The 26,579-nt window shown below is 40.3% G+C and overlaps 2 protein-coding genes across 5 annotated transcripts; both read left to right on the forward strand.

Moving 5' to 3' along the window:
* The first annotated feature begins 7,183 nt into the window (after window positions 1–7,183).
* Window positions 7,184–13,655, forward strand: fosb (FBJ murine osteosarcoma viral oncogene homolog B). 3 transcript variants are annotated; one of them, XM_076282579.1, is made up of 6 exons: window positions 7,184–7,446; window positions 7,619–7,778; window positions 8,949–9,284; window positions 9,479–9,586; window positions 9,922–10,233; window positions 10,380–13,655. In XM_076282579.1, the coding sequence occupies exons 1-6, from the start codon at window positions 7,292–7,294 to the stop codon at window positions 10,410–10,412; spliced, it is 1,104 nt and encodes a 367-aa protein (XP_076138694.1). In that variant the 5' UTR covers window positions 7,184–7,291; the 3' UTR covers window positions 10,413–13,655. The 3 variants fall into 3 exon arrangements, with proteins under 3 accessions (XP_076138694.1, XP_076138693.1, XP_076138692.1); XM_076282578.1 differs by having other exon boundaries at window positions 11,131–13,655; XM_076282577.1 differs by having other exon boundaries at window positions 9,922–13,655.
* Window positions 13,656–17,520: 3,865 nt separating this feature from the next.
* Window positions 17,521–25,368, forward strand: cunh19orf47 (chromosome unknown C19orf47 homolog). Of its 2 annotated transcripts, none has more exons than XM_076282580.1 (8): window positions 17,521–17,597; window positions 19,027–19,114; window positions 19,196–19,310; window positions 21,815–21,896; window positions 22,056–22,169; window positions 22,389–22,538; window positions 22,738–22,820; window positions 23,009–25,368. In XM_076282580.1, exons 1-8 carry the CDS (start codon window positions 17,579–17,581, stop codon window positions 23,543–23,545), a joined length of 1,188 nt encoding a protein of 395 aa, XP_076138695.1. In that variant the 5' UTR covers window positions 17,521–17,578; the 3' UTR covers window positions 23,546–25,368. The 2 variants fall into 2 exon arrangements, with proteins under 2 accessions (XP_076138695.1, XP_076138696.1); XM_076282581.1 differs by having other exon boundaries at window positions 22,389–22,463; window positions 23,009–25,367.
* Window positions 25,369–26,579: the final 1,211 nt, after the last annotated feature.

The following is a 26,579-nucleotide window of genomic DNA, read 5'->3' on the forward strand; positions in this document are numbered from 1 at the left end:
ATCCAATCTGTACTGTGGTTAGCGGTTTTTCAATGTATTCTATCAATAACCTTGACCTGATTCACATAAGCAAACAATGTGATCTCATTTAGAGAATAACTGGCATGACTTCTTTGACAAAAAGGGTTTTTTGAACAAAAAGTTAAAAATCATTGATACTGTGACTGTGACTCAGCATTAAAATGCACCTGGAAAAATATATGAATGTCACTTCAAACCTATTAACTTATTTAATGTCTATATACATAACTTCTCTCATCACTCAAATAAATGTAAATTAATTTGTCTTAGTAACCATAAGATGTAGGATTTAATAATACCCCAGACAGATGTCATATTCCTTGTGTCCACTGATTCTCCTCATACTAACTACGCACGTCTTGGTCCCAGTGTGGGCCACTTTTGACATGCAGTGATGCAGTCTGCTGTTGTAAGTCGGGGGTGGGGGCAAGATTAGCATCCGTGAATAGCATGTAGGTGTAGGTGTCTCAGGAATAGGGGGCTGTGGAAGTCATGAAGCCATAACAACCAAACAGATGCAGCATTAGCCAATGGATTGTATGGAGGTCTTGGAGGATAATTCTGAGTTGATACAAGTCATCAGAACTGATGTGCATAATGGGGATGATCAGATATACTGAGACATTGCGACTGTCTATCTTGCCTTTAGACTGAGTCTATGTGATCTTGCCTGTTTTGTTGTCATGAATGCAGTCACGTTTTGTTTCAATTTGCTCCAGGGATTTAATTAAAAAAAAAAAAGATATTTAAATCTCAGTTGGACTCTAAATAAAGGATATTAAAAATGTCCTTTCTGGTGCATGGTGACATCCTGGAGGCTTTTGGTACAGTGTTCTTTTATTCTTTATTCCACAATACATATCAAGCAGCATGTTTTGTCTGCTTATTTGTAGTATATGGATAATGTTATCTCGTGAAGGGTGGGCAAAGACTGACTCAGTGAGTGAGTCTAATGTGTTGGACATACTGTCAAAAAATATGGTGAATCTTAATGAATACATCACCACATCATCCTGTGCTGAAATGTCAAGAGATGACACCAAACAACGACTCAACTATATGATTCCAACTAATCTGACAAAACTGAACTTTAGCACAATTTGAGTCATTTGCTAACATTTTCTAAAATGTCAGTTAGTTCCCTATCATTTATCAAACCGTTTTCAAGTTTGAAATTGACAGATGTGTACCGTCACATCATGTACAGAACTAAAAAAAAGACCACAAGGTGTCACTGTTGCCCACATATAAATATATTGGCTTGCATTTTTGGAAGCATATGTGAGATGCAGTTAGGGGAAATCACTCACATCCTGACAGGCCATCTGTACATGTAAATGGCCAGAACTGTATCAACGTGTATGCGTGTTCTGCATTTCTGGTGTCTTCTAAAATGATGCTCTTCAGATTTACAATTTTGTCACGTGCAGAGTAAAACTGTTTGATAGCACAATGAGCAGATCAGATGGAAGTAATCACTGAACTGACAGATCTCTGATGTTTCCTAATCTGTATTTAACCACTGTTTGATGCTATTCAAATGTACATGATGATGCTCTTAAAGATGGTTATGTGTTACTCAAACTATAAAAGGAACTCTTCATTGTAAGTTACATTCTCTGTTGTCTTATAAAAATCCAGGTCTTCTACACTTGATCAAACTGTCATAAAGGCAAAGAGATTGTTCCATGTACCCAGACAATGTAGTCAAACAATGAATGGAGTTTGATGGCCTAGTTGATTTTTTCAACTAGCCTACAACAATCATACTTCACTTTTGGTCTTTTAGCTTTGTTTTCACAAATATAGACCAAGTGCCAGACTTTCCGATCAGCAGTTACAGAATCCTTTAGTCTTATTTAGACTTACCATTTCTAAAGTCACAAGATGCAACTTTATCACAGAGGCTATTTGGTCCACATCTATGTGGTCGTCATACTTAACTGGTGATATTGCATGCATGCAAAAAAATGTCCCACTCAAATAAATAGAGTAGTCAATGACACACAAATAATGGAATAGATACTGAAAAGGAACAGGAGATTAAACTATTTATTAACACATTTTCATTGCAGTTCGGTACAAGTTAATTCTGTGCTTAAAATATGGCCTATACATTCCCGTAATAAGCACAGTATTACTAAAACAATCCAAAAATAAAAATGTTTATTGTTCTAAACCATTCTTATTTTAAGTAGACTCAATATACTATCTCTGATTCAAAATGATGACTACTGATTCCTGCCCCTGGTGACAGTGCGTTAAGGTAGAGTAACACTTCACAACACACAACTGAGCCAGCCTAAAAACTATTTGCTGGGATCTAACAGAATTGTTTATCAGCATTACAACATGAAGTTCATGTCATTATAAAAATACCCGTCCATGTGGCATGAACATAACATTACCACATACTTGTGCTAGAATTCAATACACAGCGGTGTACAAAATGCTCTGGAAGACGGGCATATTGGCTCCATAAGGAATAGGCTCTTGCATACATCTCTGCCCAGTCACAAGGCTGCGTGAGAAACTCTCACTGAAGCCTTACTACTCCATTTATATATATGGTGCAGACCACAGCTGTCACCGTATCACCTGTGTGGATGGCATATTTTGTGAAGCCAGTAGCACAAAGCTGCTTGGGGGACCTTGTAAGATTCATTCAGCTGTTTTACTTATACAGTATAGTCTGGCTGACACTAGACCACTTCTCAAATCTGAATTGAGATTGAGAATGGTCTTCCTTTCATTTCCGATTCCCAAGGGGCGTAACCACAAATTAAATAAAATTAAATTGGTATAATAAACTATTAATCAAATCTTTTCGGAAGAACAGCACATATCTTTCTTGTAAACAAAGGTTTTAAATATGATGACACGCTCTCTGTTCAAATGAACTCTCTCCATGTTAATCTCACCACCTAAAATGAATCTGATAAATGTGCTGTGTGGTACACTCTGGAAGCAGTGACTTGATCTGAGGGTGGCAACTAAACACTAGCCTGGCTAGCGCCACCACTTCTCAATGAGACGTGGTCTGGGAACCAAACGTTAATTTTCTCGTATTTGAAAAAAATGCCCAGATCCGTTTATTGGGTGCCACGGATGTCTATCAAATGCGTCTGTGCATAGCTCATCATCGTCTTGTTTTCCCCCTTGTTCTGTGATTGGTCCCCTATCTCAGGCGAAAATTTGCTCCATGGTCTCCAGGTTGCCCTAGCAGCGTGAATCAAATCGCGCGCAAGGCAGCATGGGAACACCCAGGCTAACTAAATACAAGTCCACACAGTCATTTCTGTCATTCTTGCACAGCAAAGGGTGAAGGCCTCTGATAACTTGTTACAAACAGGCATTTCCAATCGGGATATCTGAATAGATAGACAAATTACTAAATTACTCTCCGGCTGGTCAGCACAAATTTGACTGCTCACTAACGTGTGTGTGTGTGTGTGTGTGGAAGGGGTGGAGGTTGGGGGTTGAACAAGAAAAATATAGATTTTTTTTTGAGATACTATTACATGTGCCACAATTGAGGGTCATCAACATTAGCGGTATTAAAAACATTAAAATCAATATGATAAAATAAAGTACCCACAAGTCACTGCTCATTAGCCACCTTGGTGTTGTAGGACTCCAAGGTAAGCATGTGGGGCAGGGGCAGATCTGTCTGGGCATGTCTTGGACCAAAACAAAAAACCTGTTTCCTGGCTGCTACAGATTTGGACACCTGAACAGTGTCAGAACAATTAAACTGCAAGTGAGTCAGACCGTAAAAGGCTTATCCCTATACCTCTGCCCAACTGTAGGGATCTGCCATTATCCTTTAATCTTTGTCCATTTTTATTGGTGGTAGGGCTGCAAAATGTGATAAGTGCATACCGCCACCTAATGCTCCTACCATTCCATTGAGTTAAATTCAAGAATTAAAAACATATATCCTTAAAAGAAAAGAAAGGACCACAATCTCCAAATGGCCCCTTCATATTGCAATACTGTAGCCTGGTGAAACTCTGGGCAACCTTCCTCCTGCACCTCCTCGCTCCACCACACCTACATTAAGGTACTCAAACAGGACATGCTGAACTGTTCCTTCTGATGAACATCACACACATTCCCTAACCCATACACATCTGGCTAAAATCAAAAATCACATTCCCCCATATTGCAGGCTGTTCAAATGGAAAGGGGGTTTTGCTGGATTTGGGGGACTTTGGGGATAGCTCGATGAACAAGTCCACTGAATCTGAGCACAACACACCCTGTGGAGTCTAATCTTCTCTACCTATTCAAGGGCCTTATTTTTTGCGTTCTATTTTGTTTTGTTGTCAATCAAGAGGCACGGGCCACTTGGTGAAAATATTGTCATATAGCAAGATATATATGTGCTATTACAATAACCTATTTTATCCAGGAAAATATTCCAAAAACCGTTCCTTCTAAATGTCAAGTGTTCGTAATCTATCAGTGGAAGGTAGATTAGGCCTACTTGCATTCGTTGAGAACTGTTTAGGCTTTGCATGCTTTTTGTTTGGAGTGATAGAGCCTAAATGCAGCCCTAACTGATCAAATTTGCATTTGCGTTGCAAACTACATAACATAAAGCATGGGCATGGGTTGTTGCTAGGCACTGTATCAACATTGCAATCCCCCCAAACAAATGGTACATAACACCTGGCAAAATGCTTTCATGTAGTGACAGATTCTATGCTTGAATAACAAACGTGCATTTAGGGTAAGTGTTTACAGTATAACTATTTTCTAGGAACTATCCCTTAACCGGAAACGAGAAAATACATGTTTGACGTTGCTTGTTGGCTGGCCAAACATTACCACGCACAAGTTATTTAGCCAACACAATGATAGGTCGGTTACTATGTAGTACAATGAAACGTTAATAACACAGTGAATAGCTAACGTTACCTTGATAATAACTATTGTCAACGTATCAATTGGCAAATATATCACACACATGTCCAATAACCAGATACCCCTTGCCTTTAATAATCTCACATAACAAGATAAGCTAACGTTAAAGTTAGCTGTCGAGACGAATTGTTGTATGTTAGCATAACGTTAGAGTATCATGCTAACGGTAACGTTAGCATTATCGACATTGGGCCACGCTATTCGCTGAAGTAGCTTCTAGCTAACTGTTAACAAGCAATACTCGCAACCCGATGTTTTCTTACTGTTATCTTAGTGTTCACACTTTAAAAACAGCTAGCTAACGTTAATGCTCAACTTTACGTTAACGTTAACACTTTACGCTAAGCGATGACAGCGAATTGCTCTCCTATAAACAAACAAATAATTTACACTTTCAGTATTATTTTGGCCTTCCGTCCAAAAATTCCGCATAAAATGCACAGAAATAAAACAGTGTCTCAGACCTACAGTCGCCTGCATTCAACTTTGATCTTCGATTCTGCTCTTATCAAACACGGGCCGGTAGGCAACAACAGACAGAACAGGCCTCGGTTCATGTGTCTCCTCCCCTTGCAGTTACCACGGAAACCAGTTGCTAGGCAACAAAACACAAAAAAGACCAAAATCTGAACGTCCTTCGTCAGACGTGCTGGAACGGCGTTTCCAAGGCGACGGAAAGCCATACACATATTATGCAGAATGGAAGAACCACACTTGCATAGCATGGTTTTGTAACTTTAAGCTGACACGACCACATGTTTTCGCATTTGTTTTACTTTATGTACAAAGTTGAATAGTTCACACACATATGAGACAATCAGCTAGCGAGATATTGTACAGACGGGAGGGTATTCGTAGTGTTATTTATTCTAGTCCTGTCACTAGCAAGTAAGTTAGCGATAACGTTAACGTTAGTGTAGCCTACACACACACACTGCTAGCAAGGTAATGTTAAATCAGCGATAATTAGCAGATTAGCAAAAGGTCGCTATGGAATTGTAGTTTTAAATTAGATATAAAAAAATCTGGTAGCGATATTACTCATCTCCGAGTACTGGACAGAAAACTCATCATTGCTGACGTCCTGTCGCTGAGTAATTCATACGTTCCTCGCGCCCAAACTTGGTTCAGCATGTCCTCACTATGACATTTTATTATAAGGTTTTTGTAATGTCTCCAGATTGTGTTGTCGTATGTCTCTCATTAGCCCCCGTGCGAACTCCCACTGTACAGATTGTCTTTAATTCCCACATAAATGTATGGCAATGAATGAATCATGAGCTGATGATGCTTCCAATGACAGCATTTTTGTAGCCTACTCGTCACGACAGTCCATATGTCCTAGGCTACCGAAGAAATCCCCTTGCTTTGTAAAATAGTATCTATCTATCTATCTATCTATCTATCTATTTATCTATCTATCTATCTATCTATCTATCCTCTTCGAAGAACATAGGCCTACCTATTAGGTGACATCCAAGGTTGACGGATGGAGCTATCCATTTACTGTAGTTCCCAAAGCTATGCAAGTTCAGACAAGGGAAGTCCTCGTCGAGTGGCCTGGGAGAATTTTTGTTTGGACATTTACAGTGGGAGTTCCTGATTTTCAAGACTGCCCTCCTCTCGAAGAGTAGCCCAGCAAGCAGTTTCCCACATAATGTCAACATAGGGATATCCTAGGCTACATTCCCTTTGTTCAATAGAAATTGCATTTTGCAATTGGTTGTTTTTTATTTGGGATTTTTATATAGTCTACGTTAACCTTGGGTATGAGAGATCAATCTCGGCCCCTTAACATGAAATATTACTCTAGACATACTTTCACGACCAACTTTCTTTATTACTGATTTGTGGGAAAATATGTTTCAGGGGAGAATGTTATTGTTAGGCCGGTGATGCATTTAAATGCTACATTCTTTTCCAGGCTCGTGGGATAGACTATATTTTTGGATTTTAAGATAATAATAAGTCAGACTATTACTTAATAGTGTCTAAGACAATAGTCATATATATCACTGCCGTGGTAGAAAAATAGCTATTTCTGCCAGCGAGTACTCGATCGGAGAGGGATTCCCTCAACGTCATTACCTAGGATACAGAAAACAAAACAAAGCTAGACAATACCATATTTGGGTATGTACGTCACTTCGGAAATCCCGAGGGCGGGACTAGAGGATACTACTTTACAATAGGCTTACTCCAGCGCTCTCACACACTTTCATTCATAGTTGAACCGCTACAGAACATTGAAATCATATGCTTGCACAGACACAACTCGCGGAATATTATGGAGTTTTAAGAGAAGAGATTCTGAGAAGAAATACCGCGGACATTGAAACGGATGTCTTATTTTCATGCGAAGGGACGTTATCGCAGAGGGTCTGGAATTTTGAGCGAGATTGATTCAGCAAGGAAATTGGATTGCCTTTTGGGTTGCAACTTTTCGGAAATAAAGCCAATATATCTTGACAAAGAATTTGAAGAACATTTGTCAGGGTAAGTAGCCTAAGTTATATGCAAGAGAGATAATGTGACTGTTGCGAAAACCAAAGACGTTACACTGCTGAAGCTAATGTGTAGGCTAAGTGTTCGCGACTTAGTGCATGTTGAGTTCTCTTTCTTTATTTTATAATGGGCGTTCTCATCACATTTACACCTATAATCATAGGCTAGGTGTCCCGGTGTCTCTCGGCTCCGCCGGGGAAATGTTCCAAGGGTTCCCCGGAGACCTTGATACCGGCTCCCGTGGAAGTTCCTCTCCTTCTCTTGAGTACCTGTCATCTGTGGACTCCTTCGGGAGCCCGCCGACCACTAGCGCTCCTCCTCAAGTGAGTTTTTTTTTTGTCTGATATGCATGTGGTATGTTTCCTGTTGCCATCGAGACTGGTCACTGTTTAAAAGCGAACGTTTGTTGCATAATTTTACACTTACATTAGCTTCTCTGTAGGTTTACCCTACTGTTTGCAAGAGTTGCACACTTCATAGTAAAGCAGTGCGTTGGCAGCTTACATGGATAGCATTAATAAAGGCCTAGGGCTACAGTAGGCTATAGCCTATACAGTTCATCAATTTTATATTTTTGTTTCAAGAGTAGCAAGATGTTGTTTGTGAAATTGAGAGAAACATTTTCCAGGTATGTTAACTTATCTGTTAATCTTCATACAAGTCGCGCTTCGCAACTTCATAGGCTTTAAACACACAAGGTAGGATGACTAGACTGGAACTCCGACGTAGTGTACGTACACACCACCCTCGCTGTCCTCGCTCGCGTTTCAGGCTGCGCTATGACGTAAATGCGTTCTATTTTGGAGTGTTACGTCGGGTTGCTAAGGGGAACACCGTGGGTGTGACGATGGGAGGAGTAGAAAGGCAGTAAAGAGGAACTACTCCAGAGCAGCGATTGGCTATTGTGTATTCCTCAAAGCTGTACGTCATTGATCCTGACACGTTTTACATGAATATTAATTTAAAAACTGACGCTGGCATCGCCTCAGTTCTAAATAAAGCTGGGACATGTTTAGAAGGCTGTGTGCGTATTGTGTAGTAGTAGGCCTTGTAACCCAGTGGATGTGCCTCTATTTTTAACTGTGATGCAGCCTGCTTTAATATCCGTGATTTAGGCTATCATATATTTATCTCTAAATATCATTCCAAATAAGATTGCCGTTATTCAGCTTTTAGGACCGGCATCATTTTGTTGTTGTTAAAGTAGCCTAGCCTAGGCTACTGAACATAATTCAATTAAGTGGATACATCTAAAATATGAATAAAATGAGATTTCCATATGATATTCTGTGCCATGAATAAACTGAGCTGTTACCCATTTAGATTTAGCAGTAGGCTAATCAAAATGTATTTTAATCAGCTATAATAATTTAAACCATAACACCAGTGACTTAATAGGCTATTCATCCTCCACATATCCTTAATGTTTCAGTGATGCAAAAAATTGCAGTGCTGCTTTCAAGGTTCTTTGCTTGTTTTCCTGTGTCTCTCAGGAGTGTGTAACAACTGCTAGTGGTGTTGGTGCTGGCAGTGGGACAGCTAGCAGTGGAGCAGGGGTGGAAATGCCAGGTTCGTTTGTACCTACGGTGACCGCAATCACCACCAGTCAAGACCTGCAGTGGATGGTGCAACCCACACTCGTCTCTTCAGTTGCCCCTGGCCAGAGTGACGCAGGGGCGTCCACTATGACCCAGCCAGGGGCCCTGGACCCTTATGATCTACCGGGACCCAGCTTCTCTTCTGGGTCTGGATTCACTCCACCAAGTTCTGACACTCCGGGTCCAGTTCGTCCATCTCGGGCTCGCAGCCGACGCAGTCGGGAGGAGAGCGTATGTCTGACCTAAATGTTTAGGGATCACTGCAAGTAACATAGATGCTAATGTCTGTGACAAGTTAATGAAAGCAGAGGCCTACAGATCAAAGTTGTATTTGATTGTATTTTGTTTAAAATATGAGGGGGTTTATGCATGCATGTTGCTGAAGAAAGGGGGAAGAGGAGTGATGTCAAATGTCTTACTTTCAGTTGACACCAGAGGAGGAAGAGAAAAGAAGAGTACGACGGGAACGAAATAAACTAGCTGCTGCCAAGTGCCGCAATCGACGGCGTGAGCTTACAGACCAGCTCCAGTCTGTAAGTGATATCGTTCTTTCTGCCAGATGACCACACACAAGTCACCAGAGTGTTCATCAGTAGAATTCATAAATACGTCATAAATTACTCAAACATACTTGATATTACATGATTGGTAATAGAGGAACATTGTAATTCATGAGTAGTTCAGACACTGTATAAAGATGCTATTGTGAAATATAGATTTACATTATACTGACACTTGTTTGGAGGAAATACAGGCTCCAGTCCAAAAACTGTCCTTTTATCGCCTCTATTTTAAATGTTTGCTTGAAGCATGACAATCCAATAATTCGGATATTATCTCTACACCACTGTTTTTGCCATTCCTTCAGGAGACAGACATATTGGAGGAGGAGAAAGCCGAGCTAGAGGCGGAAATATCCGAGCTTCAGAAGGAGAAGGAGCGCCTGGAGTTTGTCCTGGTGGCCCACCAGCCAAGCTGCAAGATCCCCTACCAGGACCAGCCATCAGTGCCTCTCCAGCAGACACCTGTCCACCCGCCACTGACCACCGCCGTCTCGGTGGTGGGCCTGACTGTGAAGGAGGACTCTTTCTACCTGCCCCCTGCCTACTCGTCGCACCACCAGACGTCCACGCAGACGCAGCAGGCAGCAAGTCAGCCGCAGCCAGGGATGATGCAGGAGGTAGCCTTTTCTAGTTCTTTCTATGGGCAAGTTGAGCTGGCACAGGGCAGCCCATGTCCTGTTGCCACTGCTGCTGCTGGTGGTGGTGGTAACAACCCAGACGCCGGCTGCTACAACCCCTCATATACATCTTCATTTGTGTTCAGCTACCCAGAGGGAGCTTGCGGGGCCAGCGCTAACCAGTGGACCAGCAGTAGTGATCAGTCATCTGACTCCTTAAACTCTCCCTCACTTCTAGCTCTCTGAATGATGCCCAGTCTACTTACTCCATATCCCAGAATTCATATGCTCCAGCATACATTATTTTAGCCACAGTGGCTTATGGGAGGAAAAGTGCTGCACTTGGTGAAATTTTAATTCAATGGGTTGATTTTCAGAACCCAATTATTACACCCTATGCCATTGCTTGGCATGCCTAGGTTGACTTCTAGGTTGTCAGGGTAACGTTAGTCCTCTCTCTATTCAGATTTAATTCAGATGCATTTCTGTGATAAAATTCATGGCCTCTCCTCTCACAAGATGTAGGTACATACACATACAGGCACACAGACACACACACACACACAGACATACACATCCATGTGCTCCTCTTGTTGCCATTTTGTGTTTTCTTCAGTTTACATTATTATCTCCATCGCTGCCCTATTACTCACTGACTGTTAGCGGAATGTGTTTGATGAGAAGTGAGGAAAAGGGGACTTGTAATTGGGTTATATTGATTTGGGCATCACTTCAAACTTCTCTCTTTGCATCTCTTGATTTGTCAAAGGCTGGAACTTGGAATTATGGGAACATTTTTTCTGCCTTTTTTTCTTGTCTTTCCTTGCAGTTTCTATCTGCCGCATCTCCATCTGTTTCTCCTATCTCCTGTCTTTTTGTCTCTGCTTCTCTTTGAAGTCCTCCACATGTGAGAACCCAACGACTCCCGACAGCCCCTGGGATCTTGACTGAGCTCCAGCCACTTCAGAACCACTCCTTCCCCAGCATGGACCTGCACACTGAGGATCCTTGGAGCTTTTCACTCAAAACTGACCAATTAGGAACATTAAACCAGAGAGGGTGGAATCCACATCCACAGCAACTGACATACAAAATAGTAGGACTCTGCTACACGATTGACAGGTCAAACGGATGAGATGAGATGTTTTCTCTTCATCTCTGGGTCTGCTGGATAGTCACCTTATTTCAACCAGCCAAGCTGATCTGTTTTCACAGATGATGTGAGCATTCCCAAGAAAAAAGAAGGCTTCAGTAGACTTGGAGCCAAGAATGAAATATAGCAAAAATGAATATATTAATAAAAATATTTTTAAAAAGAAATTATCAATGTCCCTCAGTATCGGGAAAGGCTGAAAATTTGTGCTGTCCACAGGTCTCGGTGATTTTGTGTATAGTTCTTCCGTATTGTATATTACTGTTTTCTGTTGTTATTGTGTATTACAATGATAGTGTTAAACTTGACTGAAAAAAAGAGGCATAACAGATGGTTAGGTGTTTCTTTATTGTTACTTCACAAGAGAACCCCCATTTGCTGATTGATTTCATGCAGGTGACATGCTGTGACATGTTGGAAGACAAAAAGTATTTAAGGGGTGTGGGAGAGAGCCCCTTTGCCTTTAGATAGGTGGCCTTTGTGATTCTGTGGTCTATTACAGGTTGCTGTTAACCTTGCGAGTAGATTTTTGGCTCTGCAGTGATTTTCTGTTGCAGGCTTGTAGGCTTACTGAAGTCTATACTCGTCAGTTTATTTCCTCAGAATAATACTCCAATGGTAAACCTAAAAAAAACCCCATTTAATTAGAATTGTTAAAGAAACCTTTCTATGTGTGTGTTTTGACAAATCCTTGGTTTTAGAACATGAGGTAAAACTGACCTCCCATAGACAGCAACATTATATTCTCTTATTAAACTGGCAAGATGTAATATACACACAAACAGTTAGGCTCTCATCACGAACATCATGAGACCCAATCAAGAACTGAATGCATGTAACCTTATGATATGCTCGAGTATTCCTCTGCTTTGCACTCAAATTAATGTTGTGGGTGGTGATATGTGTCTGTATATCCCTTTCATTCGATTTGAGAAGGTGGAATTGATTGGTTGTTGCCAGGTAGACAAACCGGCATAGTAACAGGTAACTGGAGCAATTAAGCTATGGTTAGAAGACTTTCTGATTCTTGTTTATGCTGCAAGTGTGTTAAAATGTGTATTAATAATTCTGAAATTATAGTCTACTGCTAAGCCATGTTTGAATCCTGTCAATTTTCTCTAACTCTAAAACCATGCATTTGAGAAACTACACCAGAACCATATTACTTTTGTCATGACCACAGAATGACATGTTTTACCTTTGTGTTTGAGATTTAACATTGGAATATTTTTTTAAGGAAGTTACTGAGGGGAAAGCACAAAAAAGTTAGACACAAGAAGGAGAGTGTCTTTAAATATGAATCCTTTATTTTCCTGTGAATTGTTATTAAGTTTATTTTGAACATTTAAATGTTTGAGTGTTGATATGAAATTTTGTAATACCTTTGTTCCATCCATTTACTTGTGCCATTGCTGCCGAATAGATGATTTTTATTTTTAGCCTTACAGTACAGTGTCTACTGTTGTCATTTTTATTAAGATAATTTCATCTGGTTTGGTCTGGCAACTTAAGAGGTTATTTTGTCCACTAAGCCTTTTTATGTCAAAAATATAGGTTTATATGCATGTGTGTATATATTTATATTCACACAAATATGCTAACATGTGGTATATATATATTGTAAAAAATGAATATTTGAATATATAAAATTGCTATTTTTGTCAATGAATGAAAAAAAAATGGGGTAAACAGTTTAAGTTTGTCTGATTTCAATGAAGATATTTTTCTCACAGAAAAAAAGAACAATAACCTCCCCTTTCCTCAAAATGAGAAGCACCACTGCCTTATCCGTCTATGCACAATAACACTATATAGCTATACATTCATGGTTGCATGACATTATTGTCAAAAACATGTTATAAATGTATATGTGATTTTATACTGCCATCTTTGTTCTCCTGTAAGTTTGGTTTACTGAAAACTGGTCCAGTAGGCTAATATATCTATAGCCTATGACAGAAAAATGGTTAATGACACCGTTAGAATGTGACTATTGTTATTGGAAGATGGGGGGTTTTACACAGTGGAAAAATGGCATCCTGTATAAATGGGTCATTTTGGGTTGAGTTTATGGATTAACGGCACACATGCTGACCAAGGTTGAACCCATGTTTTCAGATTGGGATTTTTTCAAGAGGGTTTGCCTCAGATGTTGCCATGTATTTTGGGGCAAAATAAACATAAAAAGACCCTCAATATAACGTGAAGAAATACAAATCCAATTTATTTGGGAGTTTTTTTGTCAGTTTTTGGAAAATATTTGAATGTTTTATGTTAAAGACAGTTATTTTTTTTCTTTTGTATTACTGTAAAGCATTCTGCCAGTAGGTGTTTGACACAAAAGGACTGAGGGGAAAAAAATGAACTGGGTTTGTTCATCATTATCATTACAATATCTTGGATGGAAAAATAAATACCCATGTCTGGGTTAACAGTACTGCTGATGACACCTTGATACTTCCCTCTCTTCCTATGTGAATAGTACTTAAGTGAACAGATGCCTATACTGTTAAAGGCCTTTTGATATTACAGTCAGAGGTTCAGTGCAGGCAGAAGATTCTTAAGTGGCGCAAAGAACAAAAAGCATTTAGCTTCAGGTGTGGTATCAGGCGCCAGATTGGTGAAGGTTTTAAACCACTAATTGGTTCACCCAAACTCACATACAAAGATCAATGTGGACAAAAAAGTCCCCCATTTCTTATTTCAAGTCAACAGAAACACATGAGACCTAAGATATTGTGGGCACACAATGGCTACCTTGTGGTTCTTGGAAATCTGACAAGAATCGGAGCAGCCAGCTAATGTTATTTGGAGACATCCCCTTATTTTGAATTCAAAAGCCGATTTTCACAAATTTTCCTTTGATCTTTATTCGATCCCTCTCATTGTGGACCTACTCACATATGCCATCTGCTGCCTTTTTATAGTATTGCAGCAATGTATTTGCACATTTAGAGTGGTCTCCAAGCCCACAAACTAGCTCCCCACTTGTTTCTGAGTAACACAGTCACAGCAGGTAAACCTGTAAAAAATCCTATCAAATTCACACAGAAGGTGAAGGAGTTGAAACGAGTGTTAAAATGCATACAAAGCTTATTCAGCTGTTTTGGCGGAGATGGGAATGCATGCTATACCAATATAAAACATTAGGCTATCAAAGTAGCTTGTCAACGTAGCTCTTGGAGAAACAAAAGTTGGAGATTCTTGATTTAGAACATCTTAGTTCATTTCAATTGGTAATGTTTATTTCCCTTATGAGGTACTATTTTGTTCCTCATCACATCTGGGACAGGATGATCTCTGCACTTGTCCTAAGAAATGCATATTCTCCAGGCCACTTTGTATTGTCTACAGCCAAAACAATGCAGACAAGCCATACATCACAAGCCTTCAAACTATGTCCACAATCATGTTAAATTATGGTGCAACAAAACTCATAGACATTTTTTTGATTTTTTGCTAAAAGCTATTTCTCCTTTTTCCCTTGTCTTTTAGTTTCTTTTTGCAGGCTTCTTGTAGGTGTTTTAGTTTTTAGGCTTTTAGGCTTCTTGTATGTGTTTTTAGACTTTTTTTTACTAAAGTAGGCCTATGGAGCGTAGAAAAATAACCAGGGTTTACTGCAAGGTAAATTTCTGTATACTTAAGTCATCAGAAATTCTAAAAACTATATTAATATTCAACTCTTAGATCTGAATTTCGGCATAAAGAGCCTTGAGCCCTGAATAATGCATTCTAGTTTATAAGGGTATTACTGTAAGTGGTCTTAAGTGATGGACCACTGATGCTATTGAAGCAGAAAGTGCAGGGAGTTGCTGAAGTGATGCCATTCACCTGAAGGATGCAGCGGTGAGCAAAGCAGCACAATGGACTGACCCAAGCTGGGATGAAACTGGGTCATGCCCGGGGTCAGAGCAGGTTGGGGCTGAGTCACGTTGTAACAGACTATTTGTGTTGTAGGGGTCTATTTAGTGATGCGCAGTAATACAAATACACATACAACATGATATGTTATGTGCCCTATATCTGATGTTATGGGTATTAGTCTGCCACAGTAGAGCTAACTCTAAGTGTTGGTGCTACATCTTTGCAAGAAGTTAAATAAAGAGTTGAAACGTAACAGAAGACTTGTGAGTTTCTCTTAACTTCACAGTATTCAGATGAAGGGCTCCAGCCTCCCTGCTCAGTGGCAGTGTCCTCTTGACAGGCAAAGTGATCTCTGTGAAGTGATCTTCCTCAGTGGTTCCTTGTTGGTGGAATGAGTTGCCCAGTGCTCTCCGTTCCTGTGAGAGATTTGGGTCTTTCAAGAAGGGTATAAAGACATGTCTGTTCAGTGTACAATTAGTTAATTAAGCGGTTCTTATGACTGTTCATTTTTTTTTTTTGGGCATGGTTTATTTATTCATTTTCAAAGCATGAATGCAAAAATTGTAATGACTGTTCATTTTAACTATTATATTATTTTTATTTGTAAGTCCCATGGACAAAAGTGTCAGCCAAATCCCATAACAATAACCATAGGTCAGGGTGCTCACAAGACTTGGTGATGAGCTCACAGGCCTGGAGGTTGAGCTTGATCATTGGATCACTGTAGGCCAGGGATGTCAAACATAAGGCCATGGGGTCAGATCAGGTCCACCAGCAAGTTTCATACGGCCCCCCAAGAGTTTTGGGAAAGGAAAATTAGGGGAAAAAAAGATATTAACATCCATTTGCTTTTCAACAATGTGCAATAGGCAGTATTTTCATGAATTGATAAATTGATTAAACCTAGCACTATAAACCATCCTCAGGAAGTACTTGTTTGCTCAAGCGTGTATAGTAAAGAAGTATATCATCAAACAACACTCTGATATCATGATGTCTCACGCCAACAAATCCGGCCTACTGCCTAATATGACTTTTACACCCCTGCTGTAGGCCTTACCTCAAACAATGATCTTCAGAAAGCTCAACAACATTCCATCATTTTTTCCGGGGAATGTGTGTGTGACTGGTCTGTCTGTCTACACTTTTCAGTTATCTCCTTTAACCCTTGTAAGGTGTTCATATTTTTGTTACTCAGCCAATGTTCCCGGGTCTGGTGGACCCACCACATTATTAGACTTCTTCATGCATTGTTCTCTCTCTCTACTTCAGACGTTCATATTGAATAACATAGGTGGCATAGTGGCACTAACTGGGCAGGAGGTGTATTGCACTATACCACATGAATGATTTTTGTTTTTTGTGAGAAAATGAGGAGTAAACAACGTAACAAAAATAGAAACAAGATTTTTGATCATTATTGATGCTTATTTCACCAGGTGCAAGTGCTTGAAAAGTAAAAATTTTGTAACTTTGTGTGGGAATAGCAAGTGCAGAAAGACAACATTCCCGCACACAGACACGCACACATACAGACACACAAACACAGACACAGACACACACACACACCACACACACACACAGAGAGACACACACACACACACACACAGAGTGAGACTCTCTCTCTCTCACACACACACACACACACACACAGCAGGACCAGTTGGGAAGAGGACACAGTTAAACAACACCAACAGACCCTATGACAGACAATAGTTGTAACGATCTTACTACACAAGCAGGTAGGCCAGCTAACAGTGAATTAGGCCTACAATAGTCCAGCTTGGAGATAACCATGGCCTGTACAAGAAGTTGTGTGGAATCTTGTGTCAGATAAGGTCTGATCTCCCTAATATTGTAAAGGATAAACCGACATGATTTTGCAATTGAGGCTATAGGCTATGCTACATGCTCAGAGAAGTTAAGTTGGTCATAAATTAGGCTATGACGCCCAAGTTATGTGCCAATCTAGTTGGGGTCAGTGAAGATGAGTTGAGCTGGATATTAATGTGTTGGGGAATAGCTGTTTTAGCTGGAAACACCAAAAATTCAGTTTTTGAGAGATTGAAGGTGCCGATCTTTCATCCAGACTGAAGTAGCCTAATTAAATTAAATTAATTTATAAATTATAAAATATGCACCAAGACCATTATATATTTAAATACAACCAAACTGTCGATATGGTCATTAGTTGAAAACAATATTTCAGTTGATTGACACTGATGGGATAAAGGACTTTTATCTTGTTCAACCGGAAGTCTGATCGCATTTTTAGCTCCACCGGAAGTGTCTGGGTGCATCGAAGAGCCACTGAGCATTGCGGTGAAGATGGCGTCAGAGAAATCAGGTTAGTGTGGAAAAAAGGCCTGATTTTCAACACAGTCTCATGGTCAAGTGTTTTATTTGTGGGTTGATTGGTATAGCACAATATCTACACTGTTTAATTAATCTACAGCCATCCAGTTAACATCCAAAATTACAGTTGAAGTTTGAGTGAAACGTGCCATTATCCTGCTAGCGGACAAAGCTATGATACCTCGCTACTGAAAGTTGGTCGAAAAGACCGGCAGAAAAGTGACTTCAACGTTGAACTTTCATTTAGAGAGTATTTAGAATGTATTAGTTTGCAGTAACTGCTAACGTTATTGACCTTGTTATCAAAGTTAAAAGTCCTGCCAAAAATATGTTTATGTGGCTAATACATACAATTACAACTTGGCTAGTGTTAGCTCATTTGGCTGATGTTAACATCCTATTTTGCTGACTGTAATGGCAGCTAGCTGGAATCACTTGTTTTGTGTTAATAAGTGGTATGTTAGCGTCAAATAGCAGGCGACTAGTGATGCTTTGGGTGTCGTGGATTTAAGTAACAGTAGTAATAGGCCTGGCATGTGTTAGTGTGACACATGTTAATGGTAGCCTATAAAGCACATTGTTGATGCTCTTGTTAGACGTACTTTCATAGATACGTGCTGGGTCAGATCAATTGGTCAGATACGATTTAGGATGTTGGCAGGTGTTACATTCCTTTGGTTTAAAAATAGTCTACTATACTGGTTCTCTAGTAGCTCATGAGTCATGAACTAGCATGGGAGTGGTGATCTGGCAACTGTTCGTAACATGTAAGGGAGGGGGGTCCTACCACCAGTGTACCTAGAGAACACATTTTGCGTGTATGTAAAAGGTGTAATGTTAGTCGTGAAATTTGTATGTTCCATTGAAACTGCCACAACCCACGTGTTGGTCATGTATCTTCATAGTTCCTTTCGAATGTGTTTGTAAACATTTATATCTTGCCTCATCCATCACAACATTGGGGGTTGCTTGGTGATTGCTGCTGCTAGCATTTGTCCAGTCTGAAGATACATGACGTTTTGACGTCTTAAGTTTGTGCTGTAAATCCGAGCAGAGCTATTAGGAAGGGAAATGGTGTAGCACGAGAGGAGAGTAGTGTCACCTAACTTTATAAAGTTTATAGCTATCTGAATATTTCTGGGACAGCACAGCTAGCTAAGGATGTTCTCTTCGGATGCTTGTTTAGCTGGTTAGTTTAATGTGAGGTCATTCATTTAGATATCACTAAATAAAGCTTCACTAAATATGGAGTGCCATTTGAGTATTCTAGGGTTTCAACTGCTGTTATGACATTTCAAGACAGTCAATGTAGTATTTGTGTTGCTGTCAGCTGGTCGTTTGCAGCTGTCAGCTAAATAAGGATGAACACAAATTCAGAATTACGCTATGTAAACAAAACTTTTTCCACGTTGTTCTTCCAGCCACTTCGGAGTGGATTCAGTTCTTCAAAGATGCTGGGATCCCACCCAGTCTGGCTGTTACCTATGCAGTGTCCTTTGTAGATAACAGGTGAGTGACATTTCCCTCGTCACTTCCATCATTCTCAAAGTTTTCCCTGTGTGTAAGTAAACTTATTTTCCTTTAATGTAGGATACAAAAGAACATGCTCATGGACCTCAGCAAGGATATCATGATGGACCTGGGAATCTCTGCTATTGGAGATATCATTGCCATTCTCAAGCATGCTAAGGTGGTCTACAGACAGGTAAGACAACTCACTTTAACATAATTTACATGATATCTGAATGGCCAAATGAAAATGTCATGGGATCCATTACTCACATTGTCACACAGGGACATGCAGAATGTTCATGTTTTTAAAGAGTTCAAACCATTTGTGGTTCCTCAGTGGTATTAAAATATCATGCTTAACTGTGATAGTTTTCCCACCAAAAAAAGCACTCAGGGTTCCCACGGGTCCTTAAAAAGTCTTAAAAAGTCTTAAATACAATTTTCGGTTTTTAAGGCCTAAAAAAGTCTTACATTGTCTGGAATGTCTTGAATTTTCGAAAAGGAGGTATTAAATTTGTGTATGGGACTGCCAGCGAGTGTGAGAGAGTGAGTGAAATGTCTCCATTCGGCTTTTCGTGTATTTAAAACGGAATTGTATAAGTGACTATAAGGCTACTGAAGGAAGTGTAGTGGTTGCAGAGTGAAGATGTTTTCACGGGTCGTTAAAGGTGTGAACATGGTAAGAATATGTAAAAATATGCCTTACGTTTTCGTGGTATAGCCGAGGCCTGAGAGATATATTTAGGCCTAGGTAGCCTACGCTAGCGGTAGAGTGAGCGGGAGAAAGAGCTGGGTAAGCCAGTTAGCGATAGGGTGGCCACACGTTCGGATTTAGGCCGGACAGTTTAAAAGTCCTGTCCAGCGCAGCCTCAAGCCGGACGCTCATTTGTCCTCTTTGGAGTTGCGCTGGGCTTCTAGAATCTTTGCTTGGACGCAGCATCGTTTCACAAACTATGGACGTGAAGACTGCTGGTCAAATTATGCATGGTGCTTCTGTCACTCATCTGATAATTTGCTGCGCAATTTATGAAGGAACCACGGACCGACAGAAAAAGAAAACAAACATTTTCTCAATCAGGAGGAAATACACATTAAGTTGATCTGTTTGCATCTCTCCAGCGTGTGTTGCTGGCCTAGCCTATGTAAATATCTGTGTAAGTTAGCTGCAGCTTGCTTGCCAGCCTTTCCCAGTACTTCACAAAAGTTGTGAAATATAAGCGCATATTTTTTTTTGAATGTCGGCAACTGGCTACATAAAAAAACGCATCTGTAAGTGTATTCATAATATGTGCGTGCTTGAGATGAAACCAGCAGTTTGTCAGCAGGAACATGCGAGGAGGGGGTTTAACTTTTCCCATACATTTTTTTAAAACAAGTCAATGGTTTACAATGTTTCAGTCAATCTTTGGTTGGTTTAAATACAACTGGTGTGCAAAATGTAAATTAGTGGATTACCTTTGATTTGCTGTGCTATGGGACAACAGATGCCTAAGTTAATAGGCCTATTACAATATTTAAATAGCTTAGTCTACCTTTGAAAAAACTATTGAAGGGAATCCAGTCCAGTAAACATGTCTTTGGCAAGTAGCCTAGGCTACTACAGACACAGGTGAAGAACAGTCAGCCTCAGCCAGTAGCACAACCAGATATGTACAGCCAGCTTCAAAAGAAGCAGCCCAGACCCTAAAATTGGGCATTCATAGCTGTGAAGGTAATTCACACATAATTATTTTCTTTCACCAAAATATATTTGGTAACTTCTGTAGACATCCCAAATGGGGTGGGTGTTAAAATGAGTAGAAAAAAAACTATTGCATAAAACAGTTTTAAGTTAAGTATAGTCTTAATTTTTCCATTTAGATGTCTTGAAAAGGTCTTAAAAGTCTTTAAATTTGCACTTGGAAAATGTGCAGATACCCTGAGCACTGCCTCAGGAGCCCGAAAAGGCAGTTTTTATGATGGGAACATTTTCTCATAAGCAAACCCAGAACACAAACCTCCTACTTTGTGTAGACCAAAAGAAATTGTAAGTTTACTAATTGTACAGGACAGACAGACCCTCATATCGTGCCAATCTTTTCTAATTAACGAAAACATCCCGAAGCCATTGTTCAGTTGGAGGAAACATCTGTTTTGTTTGATGATGATCCCACTGAAACAGCATGCCTGTGGAGAAAATGCATAATCGTGGTAAATTAAGAAGAGAAGCAAACAATAGTAGTGGTTAAGGAGCTGGGCTAGCGTGCAGTAGCCTGAAAGTTTTGGGTTCAGTTCCCGGCTTCCACCGCTGTGCCCTTGAGCAAGGCACTTAACCCCAAGTAGCTCTGTGGACAATGTAATCCCTTGTAATATAGTTGACATATATAAGTCACTTTGGACAACAGTGTCTGCTAAATGCATGAAAATGTGTAAAATTAAAAATGTACTGAAATCTCTATCAGCTGTACATCATATTAAACTCATTTTGATTGTGTACATGGTGTTTGCTTTTTATACTTGACATTCCTGTGCCACAGAAGATTGTTTTTTTTTTACCCTGGGCCACACAACATGATTTTGTTTGGACCCTTTTGCATCTACTTTCTCTAGAAGTGTGTTGTAGGCGTGAGGGACAGGAATTGACACTACTTTTAGTGAAAAATCAGAAATGGCAGTGAAGTGAGTAACTTTTGCCTTTCTGTTTCTCTTCTACTGAAGGATATGTGCAAGATGGCCACTGACGCCATTAACTCCGGACAGACCAGTGTCCAGGCTGAGCTGAGACGCACTGCGAACACACGTGAGTGTTTTTCCTCCTCCTCCTCCTCCCCCCTTCCACTGACTGAGAGAGAGACACCCTGTCCATGACTAATAGACCTCATTTAAAGAAAGAGGGCCCACTCATCAAACCCAGAGTATAAATAGAATCCCTTTGCACCCTTTTCTCCTCTCTGAACAGCTGCCACCCGCATGATAGCCAGTGCTCTAAGCAGGGATTCGCCACCAAGCACGCCTGCGCAGTGGCCTGACAACCGTCTCTCTGTGACCGTGTCCAACAAGGGGGCCAAAGGAGGTAAGGGTAAAGAGACACCTGCTTGGTGCTCTCCATTCATGACATTTGAAAAGGAAAACAAAACGTAAAAAAGGGACACAAAAAGAAAATTCTAGCCTGCTGTGCATGTTTTGGGAATCGGGATTAGTGATGACCATATATGCCTACAACATAAGAGATTTACGGTATTCTCATGTAGTCTGGTTTTTAACAGATAAACATTTTATGTGTTTTCCTCAGTTGCATCGAGTGAGCCAGCCGAGGAAGGGAATGGCCTGCCAGTGAAGCGACGGCGTGTTACTGCAGAAATGGAGGGCAAGTATATTGTAAACATGCCAAAGGGAACAACCCCACGCACACGACGCATCCTTGCCCAACAGGCCAAGAAAGGTACAATCCTTTTCTTGAGAGAATGAGCACAGACTTGTTCATAAAGTCACTGACATTTCTGATCTGTCAACACACAGATCTAGAAACCAGAACATTTGAATGTTCTTTCCACAAATTGATGTCTAAAAGTGTGTTTGGTTTGTCTTGGTGAAATGAATGTTTGGTTCATTGTTTGCTCTTGATGCTCTGTACCCAACAGGGAAGGGCCTGAAGCGCACCTCTGTGTTTGAGAGACTCGGGGCTGAGTCAAAGGCAGACACTACACCCTCAGCAGCTGCCAAGGTAAGCCAAGTCAACTCATTGATGCTGAACATAAAAAAAAAATATCTTCTTTGAATTTCCCCCCATATCCATTGCGGAAACTGAAATATATGTGCAGAAAAATAGCAAAATCTTTCACGTCATCTTGTGTCGTTATCGTAATCCTGTCTGTCTTACCTCTTTTTGTCTCTCCTCTCCCCCACATCTAGACCACAGGCGTGTTCAGTCGGCTAGGTGGTGGCCAGGAGGACGCTGGCTGGAGAGAAGGACCCAAACCAGGTGCTGCTGAGGAGGAGGACGACGATAGTGACGGTGAAGGCTCTGTGCTCCAGTACGCAGGCGTGCTCAAACGGCCTCACCCCTCCACAAAGAAAGAACTGGCTGCTACCAAACCAGCTGCTACCAAACTAGCTGTTACCAAACCAACCAAGACGGCCCTGAGCAGGCTGGGCAACAAAGTGAAGGTGCCCCCCAACGAGTCCTCTCCTCCACTCCCTTCGTCTACTTCCTCTGTTCTTGAAGGGGGTCCCAAGCGGAGCATACTGCAAAGACTGGGAAAGCCCCCCAAAAGTGGCTCTGGTTCCCTCAGTGCCTCGACCAAGCCGCTCCACTCCGACACTTTGCCCTTGGCTAGCCCCAAGGTCAGCAGCAGCACAAGTGCTGCAGGCTCAGCAGACTGCCCCAATGCACAGATGGATGCCACGGTGGTCAGTGTTTTTAAGAGACTAGGTGCCAAGAGGACCTAAGTTGACATATCAAAAAAAAAAAGAAAAGAAATCTCAACTATTTCTCCACCACTCCTCACTTACCTCACGTTACACAGGCAAGACAATTTTGGGTAATGGGTTTTCTTTCAGATGTTCATTTGCAACAAATGAGATTCATTCAGATTGAGTCAATACATTTACAACGGAGTTAGTTGAAGGTGTACAAACAAACAAAGTAAAATCTGATAAAATAGTTAAAAAAGGTTATATGATGGTGGTTTGTTTCGACAACCCTGTATAGGCAACATAGCGATGTAATTTACAGACCTGCATTTTAATGGTGTGGAGAATGCAGCCCATACTAGCACCTGATTCCCAATAGGAGTTTTTATTGCCCTGACTTATTCCTGAATTCTCTTATGCTCCCTTCTATAGCATGTCGTGCTAGATCTCACCATACCTCTCCATTCTCTGACACAATTATTGGATAATGGGAAACCAACTCTCAACATTATGGTTGCAGTTTGCGTGGACCAGAGCTCAACACCTTGGTTATCTTCATGTGTGTAGAATGCTAACATTGCATGCTTATTTTCAATTTACATCCTTGCATCAATCAGGAAATGCATATCAGTGGCCAAGTGCCACTTGTTTATTGTTTGTTTGTTGACTGTTTGCTAATATCATGCAAATCATTGTTTCCCTTTCAACGCTCACCGTTGCTTCCAGGGAGAGTTTTTTTGCTCTTTTTGTGGCCAATTTTAAAAAACTAGGTAGCCCACATATTAACAGCATTTTTCAACTGCACCATTATAAGATACAAAATATTTTACACCAGAAAACTGGAAGATATGTTTCACTGATGCCCCATTGTCAAATGTATCATCTGAGATATGGTACTGTTACTGGAACTTGGTTGTTGGACCAGCAGCACTGTTAGATAGTTTTCTGACATCCTGTGGCGCAGTGTTCCATTCTGTTTTGGCTATATAGACAGCCTTTATACCAGCAGCTCTGTTATGCCCCTTGGGTTTCCAACTCTGCATATTTCATATCTTTAGTAGCCCTCTTGGTTAGCTGAGCACATTTTATTTGGCAAGAAGAACATTTTAATTGCTTTCAGTGCTGACCCTGTGGCAGTATTGAAAACCTGGTGACATCGTTTTCCCACATTTGTTTTTTGCCCAACGACAAAGGAATTGGCATTTTTTGTATTATTTTGCCATGGCCTTGTCATTCATGGAGAAATTAGAGTTGTTTGTTCCGTCACTACCAATATGATGCTAACTGCCCTTAGCGTGTAAGCAATGTTAGCTGGAGGTCATTTTATGTTGGCACAGTTGTGAGTCGTTTTTTATTATGATGTGTTGAGAGTCTAATTTTCGTTAGCACAATAATGAGATTCTTTTTATGTTGCACCAATATTCTATGACACTCATTGTTCTCAATGTGTCTTATTGGAAGGGGAACCAGAGCTAGACCACCAGCAACCACTGGCTCATGTTTAAGCTTAAGAAAGTGCAGTTGAATAATACCCTAAGGGTTTACACGTTTCAATTTTATTTTATTGTTTTTATTCGGTAGTCTTCTGTCATATTTTGAAATGTCTAAAAGAAGAGTTGTGTGGCAGTGGTTTTTGTATTTTATAAAAATCATGTATTGAAAACCTTGTGTAAATTGTAGATAAAATGTTCCCTGCCCTTTTTGTAGCAGTGTCTCATATTTTTATGTGAAACTGTTTTGGCGTTTCTATGGACATTGAATGCCATTTTTCACAAATTAGGTAATCTGCCCAAAATTGTCATCGGTCTTGATGATTTCAAGTAACTATTGAGTCATATAACGGACATTTGATCAAGTGATCAGCACGACAATGTACTTTTATTTAAGTAGATGAACAGTGATGAGTAACTTTGTAGCAGGCAAAATCGCCTGTCAAATTCTTATTACGCATGTTCAGTGTTGTAGGATACCCTTTATAGGAACAGGAAAGTGACAATTACATTCTTTTGTCTAATTATAATAGTGTGAGAACTGTAAAACAAATGATACATCATTGAAACAATATACGTTTAAATTCTTTTTAAAAAAACATTTTTTTTTTTTACATTTTGGGCTTTTTATGCCTTTAATTAGATAGGATAGTGGAGATTGACTGGGAGAGAGTCGAAGTGGGATCCGGAAAGGACCACAGGGCGGGAATCGAACCCGGGTCGCCGGCGTACGGTGCAGGGCGTCGTTTAAATTCTTACTAAACATATTATTGCCGCAATATTTATTGTTAAAGATCATATAAACGGTTATAAATAATTTACTTTCACTGGTTATGTAATTCATGTCTTACTCCTGCTACTAAGCTGGCAAAATACATGGAGGTTCCTATCAAGGGAAATCCACCGGGTCTAGTTTCTTAGTAACCAATAGTCTCAGAGTGCATGTCTGTTTGTTGTCAGGATACTTTTTGTAAGTCAACACGAACCACTGGTTATTCTAACACACTAGTTTTGATGGTAGGAATATTCTGCTTTACTTTTGAAATGAATATTTAAAGCCATGCAAATACCACTGTCCTTGCCTTTCCCCCTGACTGGAGGTACTGCGTGGTGGGTGAGTTGCATGTTTAACAATGATCGTGACATTCAGGTAAAACATTTGAAAACCATTCTTTAAAACTTGCCCATGGTTTTAGGCCTTCCTAATGTAATAGTAACCAGCTGGTACATAGCTGTGCAGTATGTGCATTAGGGTGAAACCTCGCTCCTGATGCCTTAAGAGACGAGCTAGTAAGAGACACTAGCACCCATGGGCTTTTAACTCCCTTGGGTGTTACACTAACAACCCATCAGAGACATTTGTGTTGTACACAGCAACCTTCAGTGATTCAGAAAGTATTTGGACCCCTTCTCTTGTTTTGGTGTGTTGCAGCCTTCTGCTAAAAGCATTTGAAATTCATGTTCTCCCTCATAGCCTGCTATCAATACCCTGTAATGACAAAGCAAAAACAGGATTTTAGGAGGGGGGGTTTGCAAAAGGGCAACTGAGATCACACTGACATTAATATTTAGACCCTCGA

Source organism: Alosa pseudoharengus, unplaced genomic scaffold (assembly GCF_046254945.1).
Source record: "Alosa pseudoharengus isolate Yale_2024_CS ecotype anadromous, Long Island Sound unplaced genomic scaffold, YU_APseudo_1.1 YU_APseudo_1.1_scf_13, whole genome shotgun sequence".
NCBI classification, from domain to species: Eukaryota; Metazoa; Chordata; class Actinopteri; order Clupeiformes; family Clupeidae; genus Alosa; species Alosa pseudoharengus.

Coding starts and splice junctions, on each gene's coding strand:
- fosb (XM_076282577.1), top strand. CDS start 7,292: ATGTCTTATTTTCATGCGAAGGGACGTTATCGCAGAGGGTCTGGAATT. Junction 7,447..7,618: donor TTTGAAGAACATTTGTCAGG/GTAAGTAGCCTA, acceptor CTATAATCATAG/GCTAGGTGTCCCGGTGTCTC. Junction 9,285..9,478: donor GACGCAGTCGGGAGGAGAGC/GTATGTCTGACC, acceptor TCTTACTTTCAG/TTGACACCAGAGGAGGAAGA.
- cunh19orf47 (XM_076282580.1), top strand. Junction 19,115..19,195: donor GTGTCCTTTGTAGATAACAG/GTGAGTGACATT, acceptor CCTTTAATGTAG/GATACAAAAGAACATGCTCA. Junction 22,539..22,737: donor TGCCCAACAGGCCAAGAAAG/GTACAATCCTTT, acceptor TGTACCCAACAG/GGAAGGGCCTGAAGCGCACC.